Genomic DNA, 19,767 nt, shown 5'->3' on the forward strand with positions numbered 1-19,767 from the left:
TGATGATTTTGGCTGGTTCATTTCTTACGATTTTTATTCCTCTGCTGGATATTTAGCTTTGGGTTTCTTGTTTCTCTTTGGTTCCCAAGAAAAAAATACAGGAATTGAAGAATTTTGTGGAACGTGGGATTATTAAGCTTTTATTGTTAATTTGTTATGTATGGATTGTTGTGTGTTTCTGTGCTGGATATTTAGAATGGACCCATGAAATGAAAATGCTTATTAAATAACAGATGCGGCAAACTTTATCCAAGCTTCTTTATCGAGTCTTGTGAATCAATGTTTCTTAAGTAGAGGTCATTTCGTAAACATATTTAATACTCCAGGTGTTTTTTTGCTCATATTGTAATGTAAATTCCCAATCAATGTACTGCTAATCACACGCACAAACCCACAAATAACACACACAAAATAAACAAGATCAAACCAATCACAAGAACACCAAATTTACCGTGGTTCACCTTTCACAATGGAAAGATTACATCCACGTTGAGCTCCAAGAATTTTTGGAGGCTCGCTGCACTAGGAATCAACTGTTTTACAGATTACAAAAACACTCTCAAAGAATCACCCAACTATCAATCTTTAACCCAATCACTCAAATCTGAAATCTCTAGAGAATACTTGATCTAGTTTCTCTAAACCTGAAGAAAACACTATCTTCACCCTAAGATTATACAGATTGTCAACCCAAAAGCTTGACTACAAACTAACAATGATAAGAGCAAAATTGATCTGTCGTGAAAGAGAGAGGAGCAGCCAAAAACTGAAAAAAAAAAAAAACCCCAGGTACTGTGCAAAAGACTCCCTTTATATATGTTGACCTCAAGAGCTAATCCTGGCCGTTGGATCTTCTTCATTTCAGTGGCTGTGATCTATTCTCATTTGCAGTGAAACGGCTGCGTTTTGATAACTGAAATTCTGCAGAAACATTACAAAGGTTTTGCGCTTCAGATAAGTAGAGGTCATTTCGTAAACATATTTAATACTCCAGGTGTTTTTTTGCTCATATGTTATCAGATTTTAAAATTTTGAGCCTTTGAAATTTAATTTTGTCCAAGATAGAAAGTTTAGTTGACTTTTAAGCAAAATGTTGGATTTGGTTGACTTAAGTTCCACGCATGAGCATGAAAAGTTCATTAGTTCAGGATTTTTGTGATATGAAATGAATCTTATCTGCAATTAATAGTTCAAAAATAGTGTCAGAAATTAGTAGCTTTAACTTCTCCAAAGAGCTGTAAGACTTTGGCTTTTTCTTTGCTTGGTTTTGTTAGGTCATGGTGGAGAACAAAATTATAGCGATTTGTCAGTTGGGTGGTGAGTTTGAGACTGAAAAGGATGGCACATTGTCATATAAGGGTGGCGATGCTCATGCCATCGATATTGATGACCAAATGAGGTTTAATGAGTTCAAGATGGAAGCAGCAGAAGTGTTTAGCTGTAATGTTAATACAATGTCTCTGAAGTATTTCCTCCCAGGTAACAGAAAAACTCTTATTACAATCTCCAACGACAAGGACTTAAAGAGGATGATAAAGTTTCATGGAGATTCTCACACTGCTGATGTTTATATCATCATGGAAGAAATTGTAGTGCCTGATGTCTCAAACATGCCTGCCAGTAGGTAGTTTTCTCAATGTCTAAGCTGACAATTTGTTTTTGTATTTTGGATTAGTTGTTCTAACTTTGGTTATTCTTGAGTGTACAGATCAAGCAGAAGAACTCTTTCGGAAGCAGTGCCTTCAGTTAATGCACCCCTTGTTGTTGTGGAAGACATCGTGGATGATACTAATAATCCAGACATCCCACTTGGTGCATCACTTGAAGTTGTAGTTGATACCCACCATATTGATGTGAATCTTGATGATACACAGATTGAGCTCCCTGCCGAAATCTCGCCCATTCTTCCTCATGTTAATTCCAACGATGAGAAGCAAGCGAAAGCTGCCCATCAGTGGCAGAATACTATCACAGGTGTTGGCCAAAGATTCAGCAGTGCTCATGAGTTTCGCGTACTGTTGCGTAAATATGCTATTGCGCATCAGTTTGCTTTTAGGTATAAAAAGAACGAAAGACATCGCGTGTTTGTCAAATGCAAAGCCGAAGGTTGTCATTGGAGAATTCATGCATCAAAATTATCAACTAGTCAACTAATATGTGTCAAGAAGATGAATCCAACACATACATGTGAAGGTGCCGCTGTGACAACGGGGCATCAGGCAACTAGTAGTTTTGTGGCGAGTATTATTAAGGAGAAGTTGAAAATTTTCCCCAACTACAAGCCCAAGGATATTGTCAATTATATGAAAGAGGAATATGGAATCCGGCTTAATTACTTTCTGGCCTGGCGTGCGAAAGAAACAGCTAAGGAGCAGCTTCATGGCTCGTACAAAGAGGCATTTAATCAATTACCCTTTTTCTGTGAGAAGATAATGGAGACCTATCCGGGTAGTTTTGCCACCTTCACTACTAAGGAAGACTCAAGTTTCCATCGTCTGTTTGTCTCATTTCATGCCTCGTTGTATGGCTTTCAACAAGGTTGCCGACCTCTCCTTTTTCTTGGTACAATACCATTAAAGTCAAAATATCGATTTAAATTGTTGGCTGCGACAGCCGCAGATGGGAATGATGGAGTTTTTCCTGTTGCTTTTGCTCTAGTATATTTTGAAACTGTTGATAACTGGCATTGGTTTTTATTGCAATTGAAAACTGTACTATCAGCAATACCTTGTCCTATAACATTTGTAGCAGACGAAAAGAAGGGTCTAAGGGAGTCTATTGCTGAGATATTTACGGATTCATATCATGCTTATTGCCTACAGCACTTATCTGAAAGACTTATAAAATCCGTGAGGTGGATATGTTCTCGTGAGGAGTGGCGTCTCTTGGTTAAAGATCTTTATGCTGCTGCTTATGCGCCGACACCAGAAGGATTCCAGAAGAGCATTGAGAGCATCAAAGGCATTTCTCTAACAGCATACAATTGGATCATACAGATTGAGCCCCAGAATTGGGCAAATGCATTCTTTCTGGGTGCAAGATATAACCATATGACATCACACTTTGGAGAGCTGTTTTACAGCTGGTTGTCAGATGCAGACGAATTACCAATATCACAGATGGTTGATGTGATACGGTGTAAGATTATGGAGTTGATTTATACAAGACAAGCAGATTCCAATCTGTGGATGACACGAATAACACCATCCATGGAAGAAAAGCTGGAAAAGGAGAACCTAAAAGCCTGTGATCTACAAGTGCTACCGTCAGGTGGGAGCACTTGGGAAGTTCGTGGTGACACTATTGAAGTGGTTGATATGGATCATTGGAATTGTAGTTGCAAAGGGTGGCAACATACTGGTTTGCCATGCTGCCATGCTATTGCCGTCATTATCTGTATTGGACGGAGTGCATATGACTATTGTTCCAGATATTTCACAACAGAAATGTACAGACTAACATATTCAGAGACAGTACATCCTGTTCCCGATCTGGACAGGCCTGTACAGGCAGATCCTTCCCAGGTTGCAGTGACTGTAACTCCTCCCCTTGCTGCTGCAGGCCGACCAACAGCAGGGGATGGTTGGTTTCTAGATGAAATAAGGAAGGCTCTCGGACACAACAAATCCACTTGCAAAGAATCCTTGTAATGTTCAAGATACTGTATGTAGGTCATCCATGTTTACCTTGCAGTACATTTTTAAATGGGATGTGTACAGGGATTCAATTACATCTTGGCAAATGCATTTCTGAAATATCTATGGTCAATAGGTTAACCGTGAGTTTATGTCATCCCGTCTGTTGGTCATCACTTCTCCAGATAATCTTGCATGCATAGACACAACAATAATATTAGCACTCAACTTTCTCGGAAATTTCTTCCTGCCAAAGGTATTTCAGAGCTTACTCCTTTTCTCTATTTCTTGTTTTGCTATCACAACATCTGTCGTCGTAAGCTTTCAACTGACGGAACTTCTCTGTTCTGGTGATAGGGATCAAAGGACCAGGGACATGACAATCTCTATGTCTAACAGCCTTTTTTCTGAAGAAAATGTAAGACATGTAAACCTGTAATTTAGTGTAAAAAAGAATGCATGTATTAGGGTACTGCTTGATATCCGTGAAAGGAAAATGAGTAATGTTAAGCCTCTGCATTGGAAGGGAAATGAAACTTTTCTTCAACATTTTATCCAGTATATACAAACAACACTAAATCATACGGTAAATTCATAAGGCTAAATATAGACAATAATGTAATGGACCATAATAATGTGATGGACCATAGGATCGTTTTTTAGAAATTGACTTAAGTCGAAATAAATGCAGTGTTTCAAAAGGCTTATGATGTCGCACCATTTATGGGGATTTCGAAAAATAAGTTTCTTTTGGAATTTACAATGCAGTGGCATCATGTCAGATTATAATTTATAAGATGATTGGGAAAAGAACAACTAGCCTGGCAGTGGCATGTATACAATCAAATGCCATTAAAGACTGATTCCTCATGCAACTCTGACCAAAACTGCGAAATTAGATCCCGAAGAAGCTTAGATCCGTCAAAGCGAGTTTTCCACCAGGGTAATTAAGAAACTTTCACTGTCAAGTATGGGAACTTGTCATGTGTTTCCCAATCCCTCGGCGAGTATGTTGCTAACACTATCTTGCATGGAGTCTTCATATGCAAATGTTTCGCCATTTGTATCTTTTCTGGCAAAAGACCCAACCACCAGTCCGTGAGTGTAGCATCTGGTACCCAACCTTTTTCCAACATCAGATCCAATAACCGGGAAGCCTCACCTTTTAGACCCTCTTTCCACATTTGTCCGTGAGTTGTGGCATAGCGTTGTACGGAGAAGTTATGTAACCACATTCGTCTTCCAAGAAATTGACAGACTCGTCAAATTTTTCTATTACACAAAGTCCTACTACTATATCAACGAACACATCAACAGCCGGTGTTATACCATTTTCTGTCATCTTGATAGGGTTTGAGATAAGATTTCTTTATATGAGGAACAGAGACCTCCAAAAACAAGAGATAGAAATATTAGTTGACAAAATTCTTTTATTCCTTCCCACAATCTAGATTTAGGTTATTATATAGCCTTACACTTGACTATATTGACTCTCAAAATGACTCTAATTATAAAGGGATAATAAGATAATCATAATTCTATCCTAATAAGATAATAATATAATTATAAAAGATAATTATAAAAGACTTAACATAATCATAAAAAATAATAATAAAAGACTTAACACACTTATCCTAATTCTAATTAACACACTTATCCTAATCCTAACATTGCCTTCCCCTTCGCCTCAACCTTGTCCTCAAGGTTGCAAGGTACGACACTATCAACAACAGTTATCCCGGTTCATCCTCGTGCTCATCATCATCCTCCTCCATCAGCAAGAGAAAGAACTTGGCTGTGCAGCGATGCCTAGGGTGAAAGTGTTCATCGCAATTATAGCACAAACCTTTGTTGCGTCGTTCTTGCATCTGTGTTGTTGTGAGTCGCTTAACAGGCAAGGAATCCGATTTGTTTGGAGTAGGCAAAAGGGCCTGTTGCACTGAAGGAACATTAAGAGTTGATTTACTAGGATCGCAAGATACGGGGTCGACAAAATGCAAGTATAGTTTTAGATCCTACAGCTTATCCTCCTGTAAGCGGGCAAGACTCATGGCATGGTTAAGGGTGTGAGGCTGAAAGGACTGCACCTCCCTTCGGATTTCTGGTTTGAGCCCTGATACAAAGCAACTTAGAAGGAACGTACCTAGAAGGTCAGAAACTTGATTAGAGAGTTCCTCAAATTCTGATTGATAAGCGACTACAGAACTTGTTTGAGTAAGTTTCGCCAACTGCCCTTGGTAATCCACAAATTCCGAAGGCCCAAAACGAACATCTAAATTCTGTAGGAAAGAATGCCAAGAACGGATCTGCCCATTGGAATGCATTCAGCGATACTAGGAGAGAGCTGGCCCATCCATGTGGAAGGAAGAGATCGTCAATCGTTGCTCAGTAGAGATATTATGGTAATCAAAGAATTGCTCGGCTTTAAACCTCCATCCACGCGGATCCGTGCCATCAAAACAAAGGACTTCTAAACGGAAAGACTTGGGAAAAAACTCCCGGAAGTCGATCCACCTCGCCCAGTCAAATCTGAAGATGATTCATCGGAATGTTGGTTTTGCTGGCAGGTTTGATCAAACTTGTTGTTTAAAGCTGAAATTTGCAAAGTAACATCTTGAAAACTAACTGCCAAAACTTTCAATTTCTTTGTTAAAGAAGTGAGAGTTTCTGCCTGGACAGATTGTAGAGCCATAATTTTAGCAAGCTGCTAATCGAAAAGATGCAAGCGAGTGCCTTCAGCCATAACTAGGGAACGAGAGCACCAATGATAGGGTTTAGGATAAGATCTGTTTATATGAGGAACAAAGATCTCCAAGAACAAGAGATAGAAATATTAGTTGACAAAATTCTTTTATTCCTTCCCACAATCTAGATTTAGGTTATTATATAGCCTTACACTTAACTATATTGACTCTAAAAAAGACTCTAATTATAATGAGATAATAAGATAATCCTAATTCTATTCTAATAAGATAATAATACAATTATAAAAGATAATTATAAAAGACTTAACATAATCATAAAAGACAATAATAAAAGACTTAACACACTTATCCTAATTCTAATTAACACACTTATCCTAATCCTAACACATCTCTTCAAGAAGATTATTTGCATCATCTAATCTATGGTTCTCACACATGCATCTGATCAACTCCCTATGAGTCAACTCATCCGGCAAAAGATTTGTAGCTCTCATCATCCTGAACAATCGGATTCCCTCCTCTAGTTTATTTTTCCAACAAAACAGTGGTATTATACAGGTATAGAAACTCAACTCAGGCTCAAATCCAACATCAAACATCTCACCTCTCGATTGCTCAAAATAAGACCCTTTATTACCATCTCATAGCTCCTACTATTAGGACTACACAATTTCTTGTTCATTCTCCTAAACTGATCCAAAGCAGACTCAATCCTACCAGTTTCAAACAAAACCTCCAACAAAAAGTTCAAAGTATCAACATTTGGCACAACTCCTGCATTCACCATCTCCTTATAAATAAACACCACTCCTCAAAACCTCTCTTCTCCTTCACAATGGCGCACAACACTACATTAAATACATCAACTGAGGGCTTAAAACCACACAAATTCATACTCACAAGAACCTTTATTGCCTCATTCACCCTACAACGTTTAACTAACAATTCAACTAATGAAATAAGAGCTTCTTTTGCATTTGGGCACTTATCTTCTACCATATTTTGACAAAACCCCTCTATTTGTTCAACATTTCCAGCCAAACTCAGCTTCAAAATTATCTTACAATAAGTGTCAGCACTCAGCAGTGTGTTGAAACCCTTTTTGGAGAGATACCCATTTGAATATCTTCACAGCAGAGTTTAAGTCACCGGTGGTATCCAAAACCCGGATAAGATTATCCGGGCATAGCTTATTCCTTAAAGATTGAATTTTTGCTTCAAAATCAATAAGTTGGAGTGTATTAGCACACGAAAGTGAAGATATAGATGCAGTTAAATTGACCCATCTGAGGATTTTGTTTGAAAATGTTAAAGATGAAAGCTTCATAGCCATTGAAGGAGCTCATGAATAAGTAAAGACAATTTGGTATCACTCAAAACAAAACCGTAAAAAAATTGAAACTTGAAATAAGCAATACAAGGAAGCTTAATCACTGACCTAAAAGTGATTGAGATTCAATCCGGGAATTCAGTATTTTGTCTCCGCTCGGGAGTTTCATGGTAGATAGTAAACCACCACGATTGATTTGAGGTAAACTACTGCATTGGCTTTGATGGATTTTTTAATAACGGTTTTTTTAATTCCCACCGTGTCCTTTAGAGTTTTTTTACCAACATTAAGGAACTTTGTTTATTAGCATTTTATAATTTTTAAATGTGATAAAATTTTCTTATTTTTCTTCGTTATTCTTTGTAACAACTGAAATGATTGAAAATTGTAACTATACTTCTTTAAGAAAACATATAAAAATAAGATTTTAATAATTTTTTTTAAGATTATTTAAAATTATTTTATCTTTAATAGGTTGAGGACCCATATGATATGGTTAAATTTTTTTAGATATAATTAAGATAATTTTATAGTGAATAAGATATTTGTAAAATAAAATTTTAAAACTAAACAAAACACTCCGATTTTGGGTGTTTTATAAACTTTAAAAAATATACTACACTAGTTCTAGAAGGTTTTTGAGCCAATAAAAAATAATGCATAAAAAATCTAACTAATAATAGTTTTAAAACCTCTCAAGCAATCTAATTAAAAATCTGTCAAAAGCAATAAAAAAAAACCTGCCGGGCAGACCTTAAATGAGAATTCCTGCGTGAGTTTGTGATTTAGTTCTCGCTGTTTTAGTTGTTGTGGGTTAGATTTGGGTTACAACTAGGGAAATAGGACCATTGGGCTTTCCTGGGCACCAACCCTAGCCCAATAAAATTTTCATAGAGGCATTTATGTGAGATTATCTAGAATATCAAGAGGTGTATTTGGTTTTTTATTTTTACCCATATTCCTAATCCTATTCCTCAAAAATTATTTAGCACATTATTCCAAAAATATTATTATATTTTTTAATTACTTTTAGATCCCTTAAGTTTATTAATTTCATTAAACACCTCCAGAAAAAAGTTTAAAAATTAGCAAAAACACCCCCATCCAGCCATTCTTGCTAGATTCAGACAACCACTATCGGTGATAGCTAGAATCTGTCATAACGGCTTACACCTCGACCGCAAATGGTCGGTAATTCACCGATCTGGCCTTTTCCGGCTAGATCCGTGATAGATTTGGCCGAAAAAAGTCAGATCTAGCCATCAGCGACGACTAAATAAATGGCCGTAGTTGACGGTCAACAACGGCCAAATCTTGGCCATCATTGACAGAAAATGATAACCAACGATGAGATTTTACGGCCGTCGATGGCTACATCTGGCCATAGATCTGGCCTTTTCCGGCCAGGTCTGTAGTGGATCTGGTCGAAAAAAGCCATATTAATGTGTTACAACACAGATCCGATCGGTCTGTATTGTAACGCAATTTTTCGACCAGATTCCGGCGGTGGTGGCTGGAATCTGGCACTGTGGGTAGTGTGAGTGTTTTTGTCATTTTATAAAATTTTTATATATTGGGGTGTTTAATTAAATTAGCAAACCTAGGGGATTTTTTAGGAATTTTTAAATTTTACCTAATAATACTCCCCTATCCAACTATCCAATATTATTCCTAAAATCTTAGGCTTCGTTTCGTTCACATAGTTTTCCCAAAAAAGTTGACTTTATTTCACTTATTTTGAGAATAGTTTTCTAAATTATTTAATTTCCTTTAATCCCCCTAAATTTGTTAATTTAACTAAACAACCCCCAAAAAAGAATTTGAAAGTTAACAAAAACACCCCAGTAACCCAAATTTACCAGATTCCGGCCACCACTGCCAGAAACTGGCCGAAATCTGGTGTAATGGCATACTACAGGCTGTATCTAGCCGATAGTGCACGGATCTAGCATTTTATGGCCAAATCCACATTGGATCTGGTCGAAAACGGCCAGATCCATGGCCAAAGATCTGGCCGCAGTAGTCAACGACGGCCAAGATATGACATCGTTGACCATCAATGACAGCTGTATCTTTGGCTGTTGTTGACGACCAAATACGGCCAGATCTGGCCGTCAATGGCTAGATCTAGCTGCAGATCTGGCCTTTTCCGGCCAGATCCAAGGTGAATTTGGCCGAAAAAGATAATATCAGCGTATAACTGGCAAGATCGAGCCGGTCATGTGTCGATAACAACTCCGGCCACCCTCCGGCGGTGGTGGCGGGCTGTTCGTATTTATGAGTGGATTGGGGGTGTTTTTGTTAACTTTGAATATTTTATTATAGGGGTGTTTAGTAAATAAATAAATATAGGGGTGTTTATGTTAATTTTTAAAATTCTACATCGTAATACCCACCCAATTTAACTTTTTTCAAAAGATTATTCTAAAACTACCCAATAATAAACCAAACGGAGCCTTATCCAAAATAATAAACCAAACGCACCCAATGTTAATATCATAATGATTTTTAGTTAATATTAATTAACATTAATAATGGTAACCTCGATAGTATTTTTTGACATTAGCTGGTAGCAAGGCACAAATCCGACATATAATTTTCGATGTGTTGACAAACTCAAACAGTCGGTCGAGGTTTCTCAACCCTTATTCATGTTATTTCAATCTTTAATTTCCAAATTTAAGGAATGAACCGGTTCAATAATGTTATCGAACTAATAGTAAAGTACCATAAGATTTCAGTATTTATGGTATGAAACTCTTTGTCTTTGATAATATTATATGTTAACTGATAGCACAATATGATGATACAAATTGCCTCTTTAACATTATAAGAAATTACGAATGCTTTTCAATTTCACATTTGGTAATTTAGTAAGTGTAAGAAGTAAAACTATAGACGATAGATCAACACCAAATTTGCTATTTTTCTCAAGCTCGAAAACCCTAAAACTGACAGCAAATTAACACAAACAGAAGTCAAACCACAATAATGAAAATAGTTTCCAATGGGGCAAAAATAAGAAACAAACACTTTATTATATTTATTCTATCAAAGTTTGCATACAAGTCACAAGAGACTGAACTTTAAGGTTCATAGTCAAGGGACTAGTGGTTTCTCAAGGGCTGAAACCATAAAACTTTCAAAGAAATACAACAAATACATTGACAACAGCTTGACTGGTACTGCAGAGGGATGAATTCACAAATCCGTTTATTCTGAGAATACCCGAAAGTAAGAAGAACAAAGACTCGATCGTTGATTCAACATATGTTCGCAGATGAACTTTACAGCATTTCGCAATCTTCGCACGACTCATCTTGATATCTTCATAGTTTGATGTGGTCATAGGAGAATGAGTAGCTTCCACCAGAACATTTTCTATGGTTATCTAATTACATTTGGATGTTTTCTTCATAAAATTCTGTGATTTGTGTCATTTGTTTCTCTGCAAAGTAACCAAAGCTCTTGCCTCTTCTTGAAGATTCAACCACTGTAAAAAACTAATTTCCACTCTTAAATTAGGTCTTGCATTTAGAGTTGTTACGACGCCATGAACTATATGAGAGGTAGGAAAATTTTCTGCAGATATATGTTTCATCGAAACTTCGTCGCGAATCGGAAATCTAAACAATGACCATAATGTGTAGCAATCTTCATCACTAGTAAATCTACACAATAAGTCTTGGGATAGAGAGCCTTTTTGATTTACTGACCTTATTGCAACAAATCATCTATCTATTTACACTCAAGTGTATCTTTCAAATTGTTAAGGGGCCCCTTTCCCTTACCACGGATAGATAAATTGAACCTTTATGAACCAGATATAGCGTCTAATTCAGCGTTAAGCTCTGCAACAGCAATGTTAATCGGTTGCCAATGGTGTCATTGGTTTTAATGAATTTGTTCATGATTAAATATTGTGGAAGTTACTTTAATTCATTGTTGGATTGAAAACATTATATATAGATTATACTCATTGAGTTAACAACTCACCAATTGTCAGCACCATTTTTGCAGATTTCTGGCATAGCAAGATTGACTGAGTTCTTCTGTGAAGCTTTACAATTGAGGGGAATGGTTGGAATAAGACAATTATATTATTATGTTGTCATTGATGGGCTTGAATTGAAGGTTTTAGCTAGACTACGAATGTTCAGGTTTGAGCACTTAAAAACATTATTATGGAATGCTTTTGAACTCTTCTCTTTCAAGGATAAAGTGGTTTGGAATAACAACTTTTGGAGGTCGATGTTTTATTAAGTACGTTTTAATTATGGAGAATTTTAAATTATAATTCTAAGGTTAGTAACATTCAAGCCTCGCACTTGGCAGGTCTAAGGTGTTACATTACTTCTCCATCATCAAAGTATTTTAAGTTCTTTTAATTTTTTGAAAAACAAATTACATCCTAATAGAATAAGCCATCTATTTAATTTTATCTAAATTCAGGAAAAACTATTTACATCCTAGTTTCCTATCCATAGAGATTTAACTAATTTGATCTTTATCTCATTTTGAAAATATTTCTCAACTAATTAAATTTTCTCTTCCTCAAAAATTTGGTCTGTATATTAAATTTCTCAATTGAGATATTTCTTATTGCGTATCATTTTTTCTTTAATTTATTAGTTATCTTAATGAACACTCTATTGCAATATTGTCTAACAAAATTAAAAAAATGAAACTTACGCTAATATAATATTTCTTACTAAAAATAATTTATTTTAGGAAAATAAAAGTATTCTTACTATAATGAGACATTTTAAGAAAATAAAAGCATTTTCACCTTGTTTTCCATTTTAGAAGAGGACCTGGCATATGCATTCAAACGATAATAGTAGATTTTTTGAATTTAATTTAATTATTTTGGCTGTGGATGGAACTAGTACATATTAGTATGATGCATTGAAGGAAAAAGAGGAAAAATAGCCTACACTAATAAATCAACTTCATATGTTACTTAATCACGAGGCACTCAAGAAATAGGAAAAATGAGTTTACCTTGACCTTCTAGTGAATGTGTGAAAAGAACAAAATAAACATACTTCCCGTAGCAACCTGTGACCACAATTAGATCAAGTTATGTACTAGTATAACAACATAAGTTCTCAATGAATTGCAAGCTGCTAGTAAATAAAAATCATGAAATGAATATTTAATTGCAAATTATACTTTCTATATACAATGAACATATTCTTAAGTAGGCTAAAGTATTGTGCTATTAAAGAAAAGACAAGGCACAAAAGATTACAGACTACAACAAAGGAAAAGAGGATAACATGTTGAGAAGGAAAGGTCAATGGCATTCATTGACAAATATATTATATTAATTGTATATTTATTTAATTGCCTTTCATACTTAGACTACCTAGAATAGATTAGCATGATTGTAGGACACATTTGTTTTGTTGTCTTTTATATTTAGACTACCTAGAATAGACTAGCATGATTGTAGGAAAACTTTTGTATAAGCTACCGCCTCCTTATTCAATAAAATACAATTCAAAAGGCATATATTTTTCTCATCTTTTCATGGTATCAAGCACAGGGCACGATACCCTGCTCTGCGCATTTGTCTTCTTTCTTTTGCCTTCTTTTTATACTGTTTCTCTGCATCTGCTCCCTTTTTTTGCTTCCTTTTATCGCTGTTTCTCTTTATCATGACTGAACAGCAACCTTCGATGGAGGCAAGCTTGATACTGCCAATCCATATTTTCTTCACCATTCGGATGCATCAAACAGTTCTAATCAAGGACACACCATTTCAAGCGCAACCATAGCCATCAATCCTCAGTCAACAATGTCAAAGAAAGTCCAATAATGCAGGAAGTGCCATCAGTGACAAATGGGCTCCTCGTTGCAAATCCAGCAAATCTTATCTTCATGCAGGGTAAAGGAACAACACAATCTGCCAATCCTAAAGCTAATGCTGCTTCCTCAGGTTTGTTACAAAAATTGTTACGCCTCCATCAATTAATTATCGACAGTGGTGCCACAGATCACTTTACTTCATCTCCAACTTTGCTTGTCAACGGCATTAAGAATACCTTTTTGCAACCAGTTGCTATGCCAAGTGGAGAACAAACTCCGATTACATCCATTGGGATTTACCTTTGAATTCTGCTGTTACTTTAAAAAATGTGTTGGTGTGCCATCTTTAAGGTAGATTTAATGTCTGTGAGTCGAGTTACCAGAGATCTAAATTGTTTAGTAACTTTTTTCCCTCATTGGTGTATTTTGCAGGACTTGACGATGAGGACAGATGATTGGTGGGTGAACAACGAGACGACTTTATCACTTGGTTGCTTTAGCATCAGAGAAGTCAAAACCTCAAACTCCATCTCAGCACCACTTCTTTCCTTCACCCAGTTCTCAGGTCCCTCCACCTCTTTATGGCATCGCCGATTGGGGCATTTGTCTTCCTCTAGATTATATTTATGGCAAAACATTAGTTAAATTTCCCTTTTCAGTCTAATGCTTGTGATGTTTGTGCACTTGCAAAACAAAGTCAACTTCCGTTCTCTGTTAGTTCAATTTCGTCTATTAGACCTTTGGAATTAATTCATTGTGACATTGGGTCCCTATAAAATTGCCTCTCTTTCTGGTGAAAATATTTTTGACTATTGTGGATGATTATTCTAGATTCACATGGGTTTTTTTTTATGCATCACAGAAGTGAAACACAACATTTACTTACCATTTTTTCTCATTTGTCCAACACAATTCCATGTTTTCATAGCCACATTCGGGTTGATAATGGTGGAGAATTCTACTATATAGGGAATTTTTTAAACAAAAAGGGACCACTTACCACACATTCTTGTGTCTATACTCCTCAACAAAATGGGGTTGTAGAGCGCAAGCATCGCCATATACTTGAGTCTGCTAGAGCTTTTCGTTTTCAAGCCCACCTTCCTTACATTTTTGGCAAATGTGTTTCTACTGCTGTTCATATAATCAATCGTTTGCCCACACCACTTCTTTCTCTGCCAAACACCTTTTGAACACTTTATGGAAGACTTCCTTCTTATTCACATATTCGAGTTTTTGGGTGCCTTGCCTATGCTACTAATGTGCACGTTCCCCATAAATTTGCTCCTCGAGCCAAACGATGTATTTTTTCTGGCTATCCAATCGGTCAGAAAGCTTACAAGCTTTATGACCTTGCCACCCACAAAATATTCACTAGCCGTGATGTTGTTTTTCATGAAACATTTTTCCTTATGAGTCCATTCCATCCACTTCCTCAAATTCAGCCCCAGTGATTCCTCTTTTGTACCTGATTCTTCCCCACCAGTCCAACAACCCTCACCATTGGAGCCAATTTCTCTTGCCCAACAACCCTCACCGCCAAATGCACCTGCTAGTCCTCCCCCGAACCTATTTAGGCCGCTCTCAAAGACCGCATCACCCTCCCATGGCTTTACGTGATTATGTCTGCAACCAAGTAACGTCTCCCAACCATTTTCATCTTTGTCATCAAGTCCCAAAAAGTACGCGATATCCCATTTGCAGTTTTGTCTCTTATCATCGTTACTCACCACAACATTGCTCTTTTATTTGCTGCTGTCAGTCAAGATATTGAGTCTACATCTTATACAGAAAGCTTCTCATTCACATTGGCAAAAGCAATGCATCTGAATTGGCTGCTTTAGAAGCTAATCACACTTGGTCTCTCACTTCTCTTCCTCCTGGTAAGAAGCCTATTGGTTGTCGTTGGGTTTATAAATCAAACGACACTCGGATGGTACTATTGAGCGTTTCAAAGCTCGTTTGGTTGCAAAAGGTTACACACAGTTGGAAGGTATAGATTACCATGACACTTTTTCTCCCACTGCTAAAATGATTACTGTCCGTTGTCTATTGGCTTTAGCAGCTGCCCAGAATTGGTCTCTTCACCAACTTGATGTCAACAACGCTTTTCTTCATGGCGATCTCCATGAAGAAATTTATATGTCTCCACCTCCTGGTCTTTGGTGACAGGGGCAGAATCTAGTGTGTCGCCTTCCCAAGTCGTTATATGGCTTAAAGCAAGCTTCCCGACAATGGTTTGCCAAGTTCTCTATAGCTATCCAAGCTACTGGCTTTGTTCAATCCAAAGCAGATTACTCATTATTCACATGTCAGAAAGGCAAAAGTTTTACAGCTTTGTGATATATGTTGACGACATCTTATTACGGGTAATGATGTCAATGCCTACTAGCTCTCAAGCAATTTCTACATAGTCATTTTCGGATTAAGGATTTGGGTGATTTTGAATATTTTCTGGGCATCGAAGTTTCTCGGTAGAAGAAAGGTATTTCCATCTCGCAACGAAAATATACTTTGGAAATTTTAAAAGATGAGGATTTTTGGGTGCTAAACCTTGTGAACTTTCCATGGAACAAAACAAACTTTCGGATTCAGGTAAATTGCTTAAAGATCCGTCTCAGATAGGCGACTTGTTGGACGCCTAATTTTTTGACTATTACCCCGGATACACCTATTCGGTCCATGTGTTAAGTAGATTCATGCATGCACCACGGAGACCACACATGGAGCTGCCTTGCGTGTATTGCGTTATTTGAAAAGCAGTCCAGGGCAAGGCTTATTTTTCCCTTCTCAAATGATTTATTTTTGCGAGCTTTTTCTGATTCGGATTAGGCTGGTTGCCCAATATCTCGTAGATCCACTACGGGTTATTGTTTTTTCTAGGATCTTCTCTTATTTCCTGGCGGACAAAGAGGCAGAAAACCGTATCTCTTTCCTCAGCAGAAGCCGAATAGAGCCATGACAGGTACTTGTTGTGAATTATCCTGGCTACGTTCATTATTGAAGATTTGAGAATATTGCATCCGAGCCAGCATTGTTATTTGTGATAACACAGCCGCCTTACATATAGCTGCCAATCCCGTTTTCCATGAAGAACCAGACATATGAGATGGATTGCCATTTTATTCGTGACAAAATACAAGATGGTTCAGTTGTAACCAAACTATTGTCTCAACAAATCAACTTGCAGATGTGTTCACCAAGCCATTGGGAAAGGAAGCTTTCCAACTATGATACGCAAGTTGGGAGTTCTTGACATCACTCTCCAACTTGAGGGATGTTGAGAAGGAAAGGTCAATGGCATTCATGACAAATAATTATATTATTGTATATTTATTTAATTGTCTTTCATACTTAGACTACCTAGAATAATTAGCAGTGATTGTAGGACACATTTGTTTTGTTGCTTTTTATTTAGACTACCTAGAATAGACTAGCATAATTGTAGGAAACTTTTGTATAAAGCTACGCCTCCTTATTCAAAAAAATACAATTCAAAAGGCAATATTTTTTCTCATCTTTTCATAACAGCAACCTAGGCCAAGAGATTGTCATTATGTGTGCATAAGCAATCAGGACACTTTAGATGGGCGTAAGTGTTGATCTGCATATAATTTTGTACTTATCAATAGTAACTTATTTAAAATATTTTTTTTAATAAATTAAAATTTAAGATCGGTTTTTTAAAATGTTTGTATTGATTTTTGTGATCTTCTTTCCTTTTAGTCCCCAAGATTTTTTTTTTTTTTTCAACAAATCATTAACCGTTTCTTCTCAAAATGATAATATTTCATTAAGTAAGAAATTTATTCCCATGTTCATGAATGGAGGAAGAACCCTATATTTTTTCTGTTTGGATATTTTTTAGTAACAATAACAAGAATTATTTTTCCTCTCTCCTTTGATTACTTATCCCCTAGTTAATGTTTTTTTTTTTTCTTATTTAGTGGTGCGAATTTGAAATTACAGAGGCAATTTCACACGCTATATTGGAAAGACTAAATAAATTGTCTCCAAGTGATTATGATAAGGCCTGGTTGGAGCAGAATTTTCAATAAACAAAATAGAGTCTTTGTTGCACAAGGGATCAAATGGTGTTTCCAAAATAGGAATTTGAGGCATAGGAGTATAGGCAAAACACTATTGCTCATGCTATTTCAAAAAAAGATCCTTTTTGCTGAAAAATTAGGGAAGAGTCAGAGAAAAACACTAATTTAACTCACTTGCGAAATAAACTTCCACATTATTACATGATACAAATCCTAATACAGAGTCACCTATAGAGAGAGACGACTTGAAGCACTAAATGTTCTCATTGTTTTTGATGGTGTGACGTCTTTCATCCAAATATAAAATTTGATTGGAAACCTTCACCTGAGCCTAGAAAGTCAAATTATCATAACAACAAGGTAAACATTATTGAGCATTTGTGGAGTAGATGGTGCTTATATATACAAGGTTGAGGAATTAAGAGAGAAGAAAGCTCATCACCTTTTTAATCAATACGCATTTAGACATACTCTCCTGTTGCAGATTATGAGCAACCAAAGAAAGCAGTGGCTATATATACCGAAGGTCTTCCATAGCTCTTAAAGTGTTGGGTTGCCATTTGTCTTCTAGGGTAAAATAGTTTTGGGAAAGTGTAATAATGACTTAGAAAACAATCCTCTTGAAGATATTCAAAAGGTATCAAAAGTTAATTATGATGGACTAGGGAAGAGGTTATTTTTAGATATTGCATGTTTCTTAGAAGGAGCAAAATGATCGGTAAACTTCTCTACAATTGTTAGGATCCCACATAGGTCTCACCACCACCAAGTGTGGCACTTAGCCTAAAGGTTCTCTCACCCATCAGACTGGTCTTTTGGGTTAGGCTCTTCTTTAGCTTGAGTTCTAACATTGTGCTTTTCATTAAGAGTTAGCTGTGGAAAGGGCTTTTATAGTATATAAGTGCAATGTGCATCAATGACTATAGTTGAGTGAAACCACCCAAAGAGAAAAAAGGCTACCGTTAGTTCATGTCGATAAAGTGAAAGCCACTGTGGACTGGCTTTGAAGGGGGGTGCAATGTTAGGATCTCATATTGGTCTCACACCTCACAAGTGTGTACTTAAGCCTAAGGGTTCTTCCACCATCAGGCCGGTCTTTGGGTTGGCTCTCCCTGGATTGATTCTAACACAATGACAATCTTATTATAATGTCTCGTGCCAAACATTGAATTAGAAATCTCAGGTTTTCTCTATTATATAAAATAAAAATGTTCTTATAAAATCAATCTATTAAATTAAGTTTGTTAATTAAAAATTTCAAGACTCTGTCCTTGATTATATTCAAACCGTTAACTTTTTACAGTTGTTCAAAGCAAAATTATATTTTCAAAGCATAACTATTTCAGTTTGAAAATGTAAGTTCCAAAACCTAGAATAACGTTAGAACAAACATATAATATGACTTTTTCGATTCGAAATTTACTAAAAAGATTTCTTAATTGCTATAATACATGATGTCGTATGTCGAGCAGAATCAACCGAAACAATTTCCAATTTCAGTTTCCATTTTCGAGATCTCTGTAGGGACCAAGTGTAAGTTTCAAAGTTTTGGACCTGATGGGTTCAGCTAAAACTGTGCCCTTTGCACTTTACTATTGTTTGTTCTCTCTTCAAAAACTTATTTGACTCTCTCTCTAGTTTTATTAACATCCAGTATGAAAATTGTTTGTTTATTTTTTCTTTCATTCTCTCGAATATTCCTAAGTTTCTTCACCTAAAACAAATTAAGAAGACAATAATACTTATGAATAGGGTTATTATCAACCAAAGATTATTTTACAAAAACTTAAGTTATAGACACATATTGGAAACATAATGAGAGGACACTTAACGATGTAAAACCGTTAACTTTAACTGAAATATTTTAAATGACTAAAATATCCATGTGTGAGTGATTTTATTGTTTCAAAGAAACTTTAAAAAATAGAAATAAAAATATATATACATAATTGAAAGTTTTACAAAAAATAAATATTAAATATATATAATTATACCAATAAAAAGATAAGATATTTAAAAAAAAAAAACTAAAATATGAAGTATACTTTCAAAAAAATATTTCCTAGTTATCAATTTTTTAATTTTTCTACTCATATGTCCTCTTTTATTTTTATTTTTATTTTGACACATGTCATTTTCTTATGATATGTTTTTTTTCAAATTATTTTGGTTTAAAAACTTATTTTTTATAAAACTATATTACATAAAATTGCCTTAATACCCTCAAAAAGTTG

General features: G+C 35.9%; 2 protein-coding genes and 1 pseudogene across 2 annotated transcripts in view; 1 reads left to right on the plus strand and 2 right to left on the minus strand.

Annotated features, from left to right (window-relative positions):
- The first annotated feature begins 1,610 nt into the window (after window positions 1-1,610).
- LOC116113240 lies at window positions 1,611-3,650 on the plus strand. The gene is made up of 2 exons (XM_031399387.1): window positions 1,611-1,624; window positions 1,709-3,650. Exons 1-2 carry the CDS (start codon window positions 1,611-1,613, stop codon window positions 3,648-3,650), a joined length of 1,956 nt encoding a protein of 651 aa, XP_031255247.1.
- Window positions 3,651-4,733: 1,083 nt separating this feature from the next.
- On the minus strand, window positions 4,734-7,825 carry LOC116113227 (annotated as a pseudogene).
- Window positions 7,826-11,448: 3,623 nt separating this feature from the next.
- The window catches only part of LOC116113255, a 30,080-nt gene continuing 21,761 nt past the window's right edge, over window positions 11,449-19,767 (minus strand). Inside the window, exon 4 of the mRNA XM_031399397.1 lies at window positions 11,449-11,534. Within this exon, the coding sequence (XP_031255257.1) occupies window positions 11,484-11,534 (51 nt within the window). The 3' untranslated portion in view covers window positions 11,449-11,483. The remainder of the gene's footprint in view (window positions 11,535-19,767) is intronic.

This window comes from Pistacia vera, unplaced genomic scaffold (assembly GCF_008641045.1).
Source record: "Pistacia vera cultivar Batoury unplaced genomic scaffold, PisVer_v2 Contig676, whole genome shotgun sequence".
Taxonomy (NCBI): domain Eukaryota; kingdom Viridiplantae; phylum Streptophyta; class Magnoliopsida; order Sapindales; family Anacardiaceae; genus Pistacia; species Pistacia vera.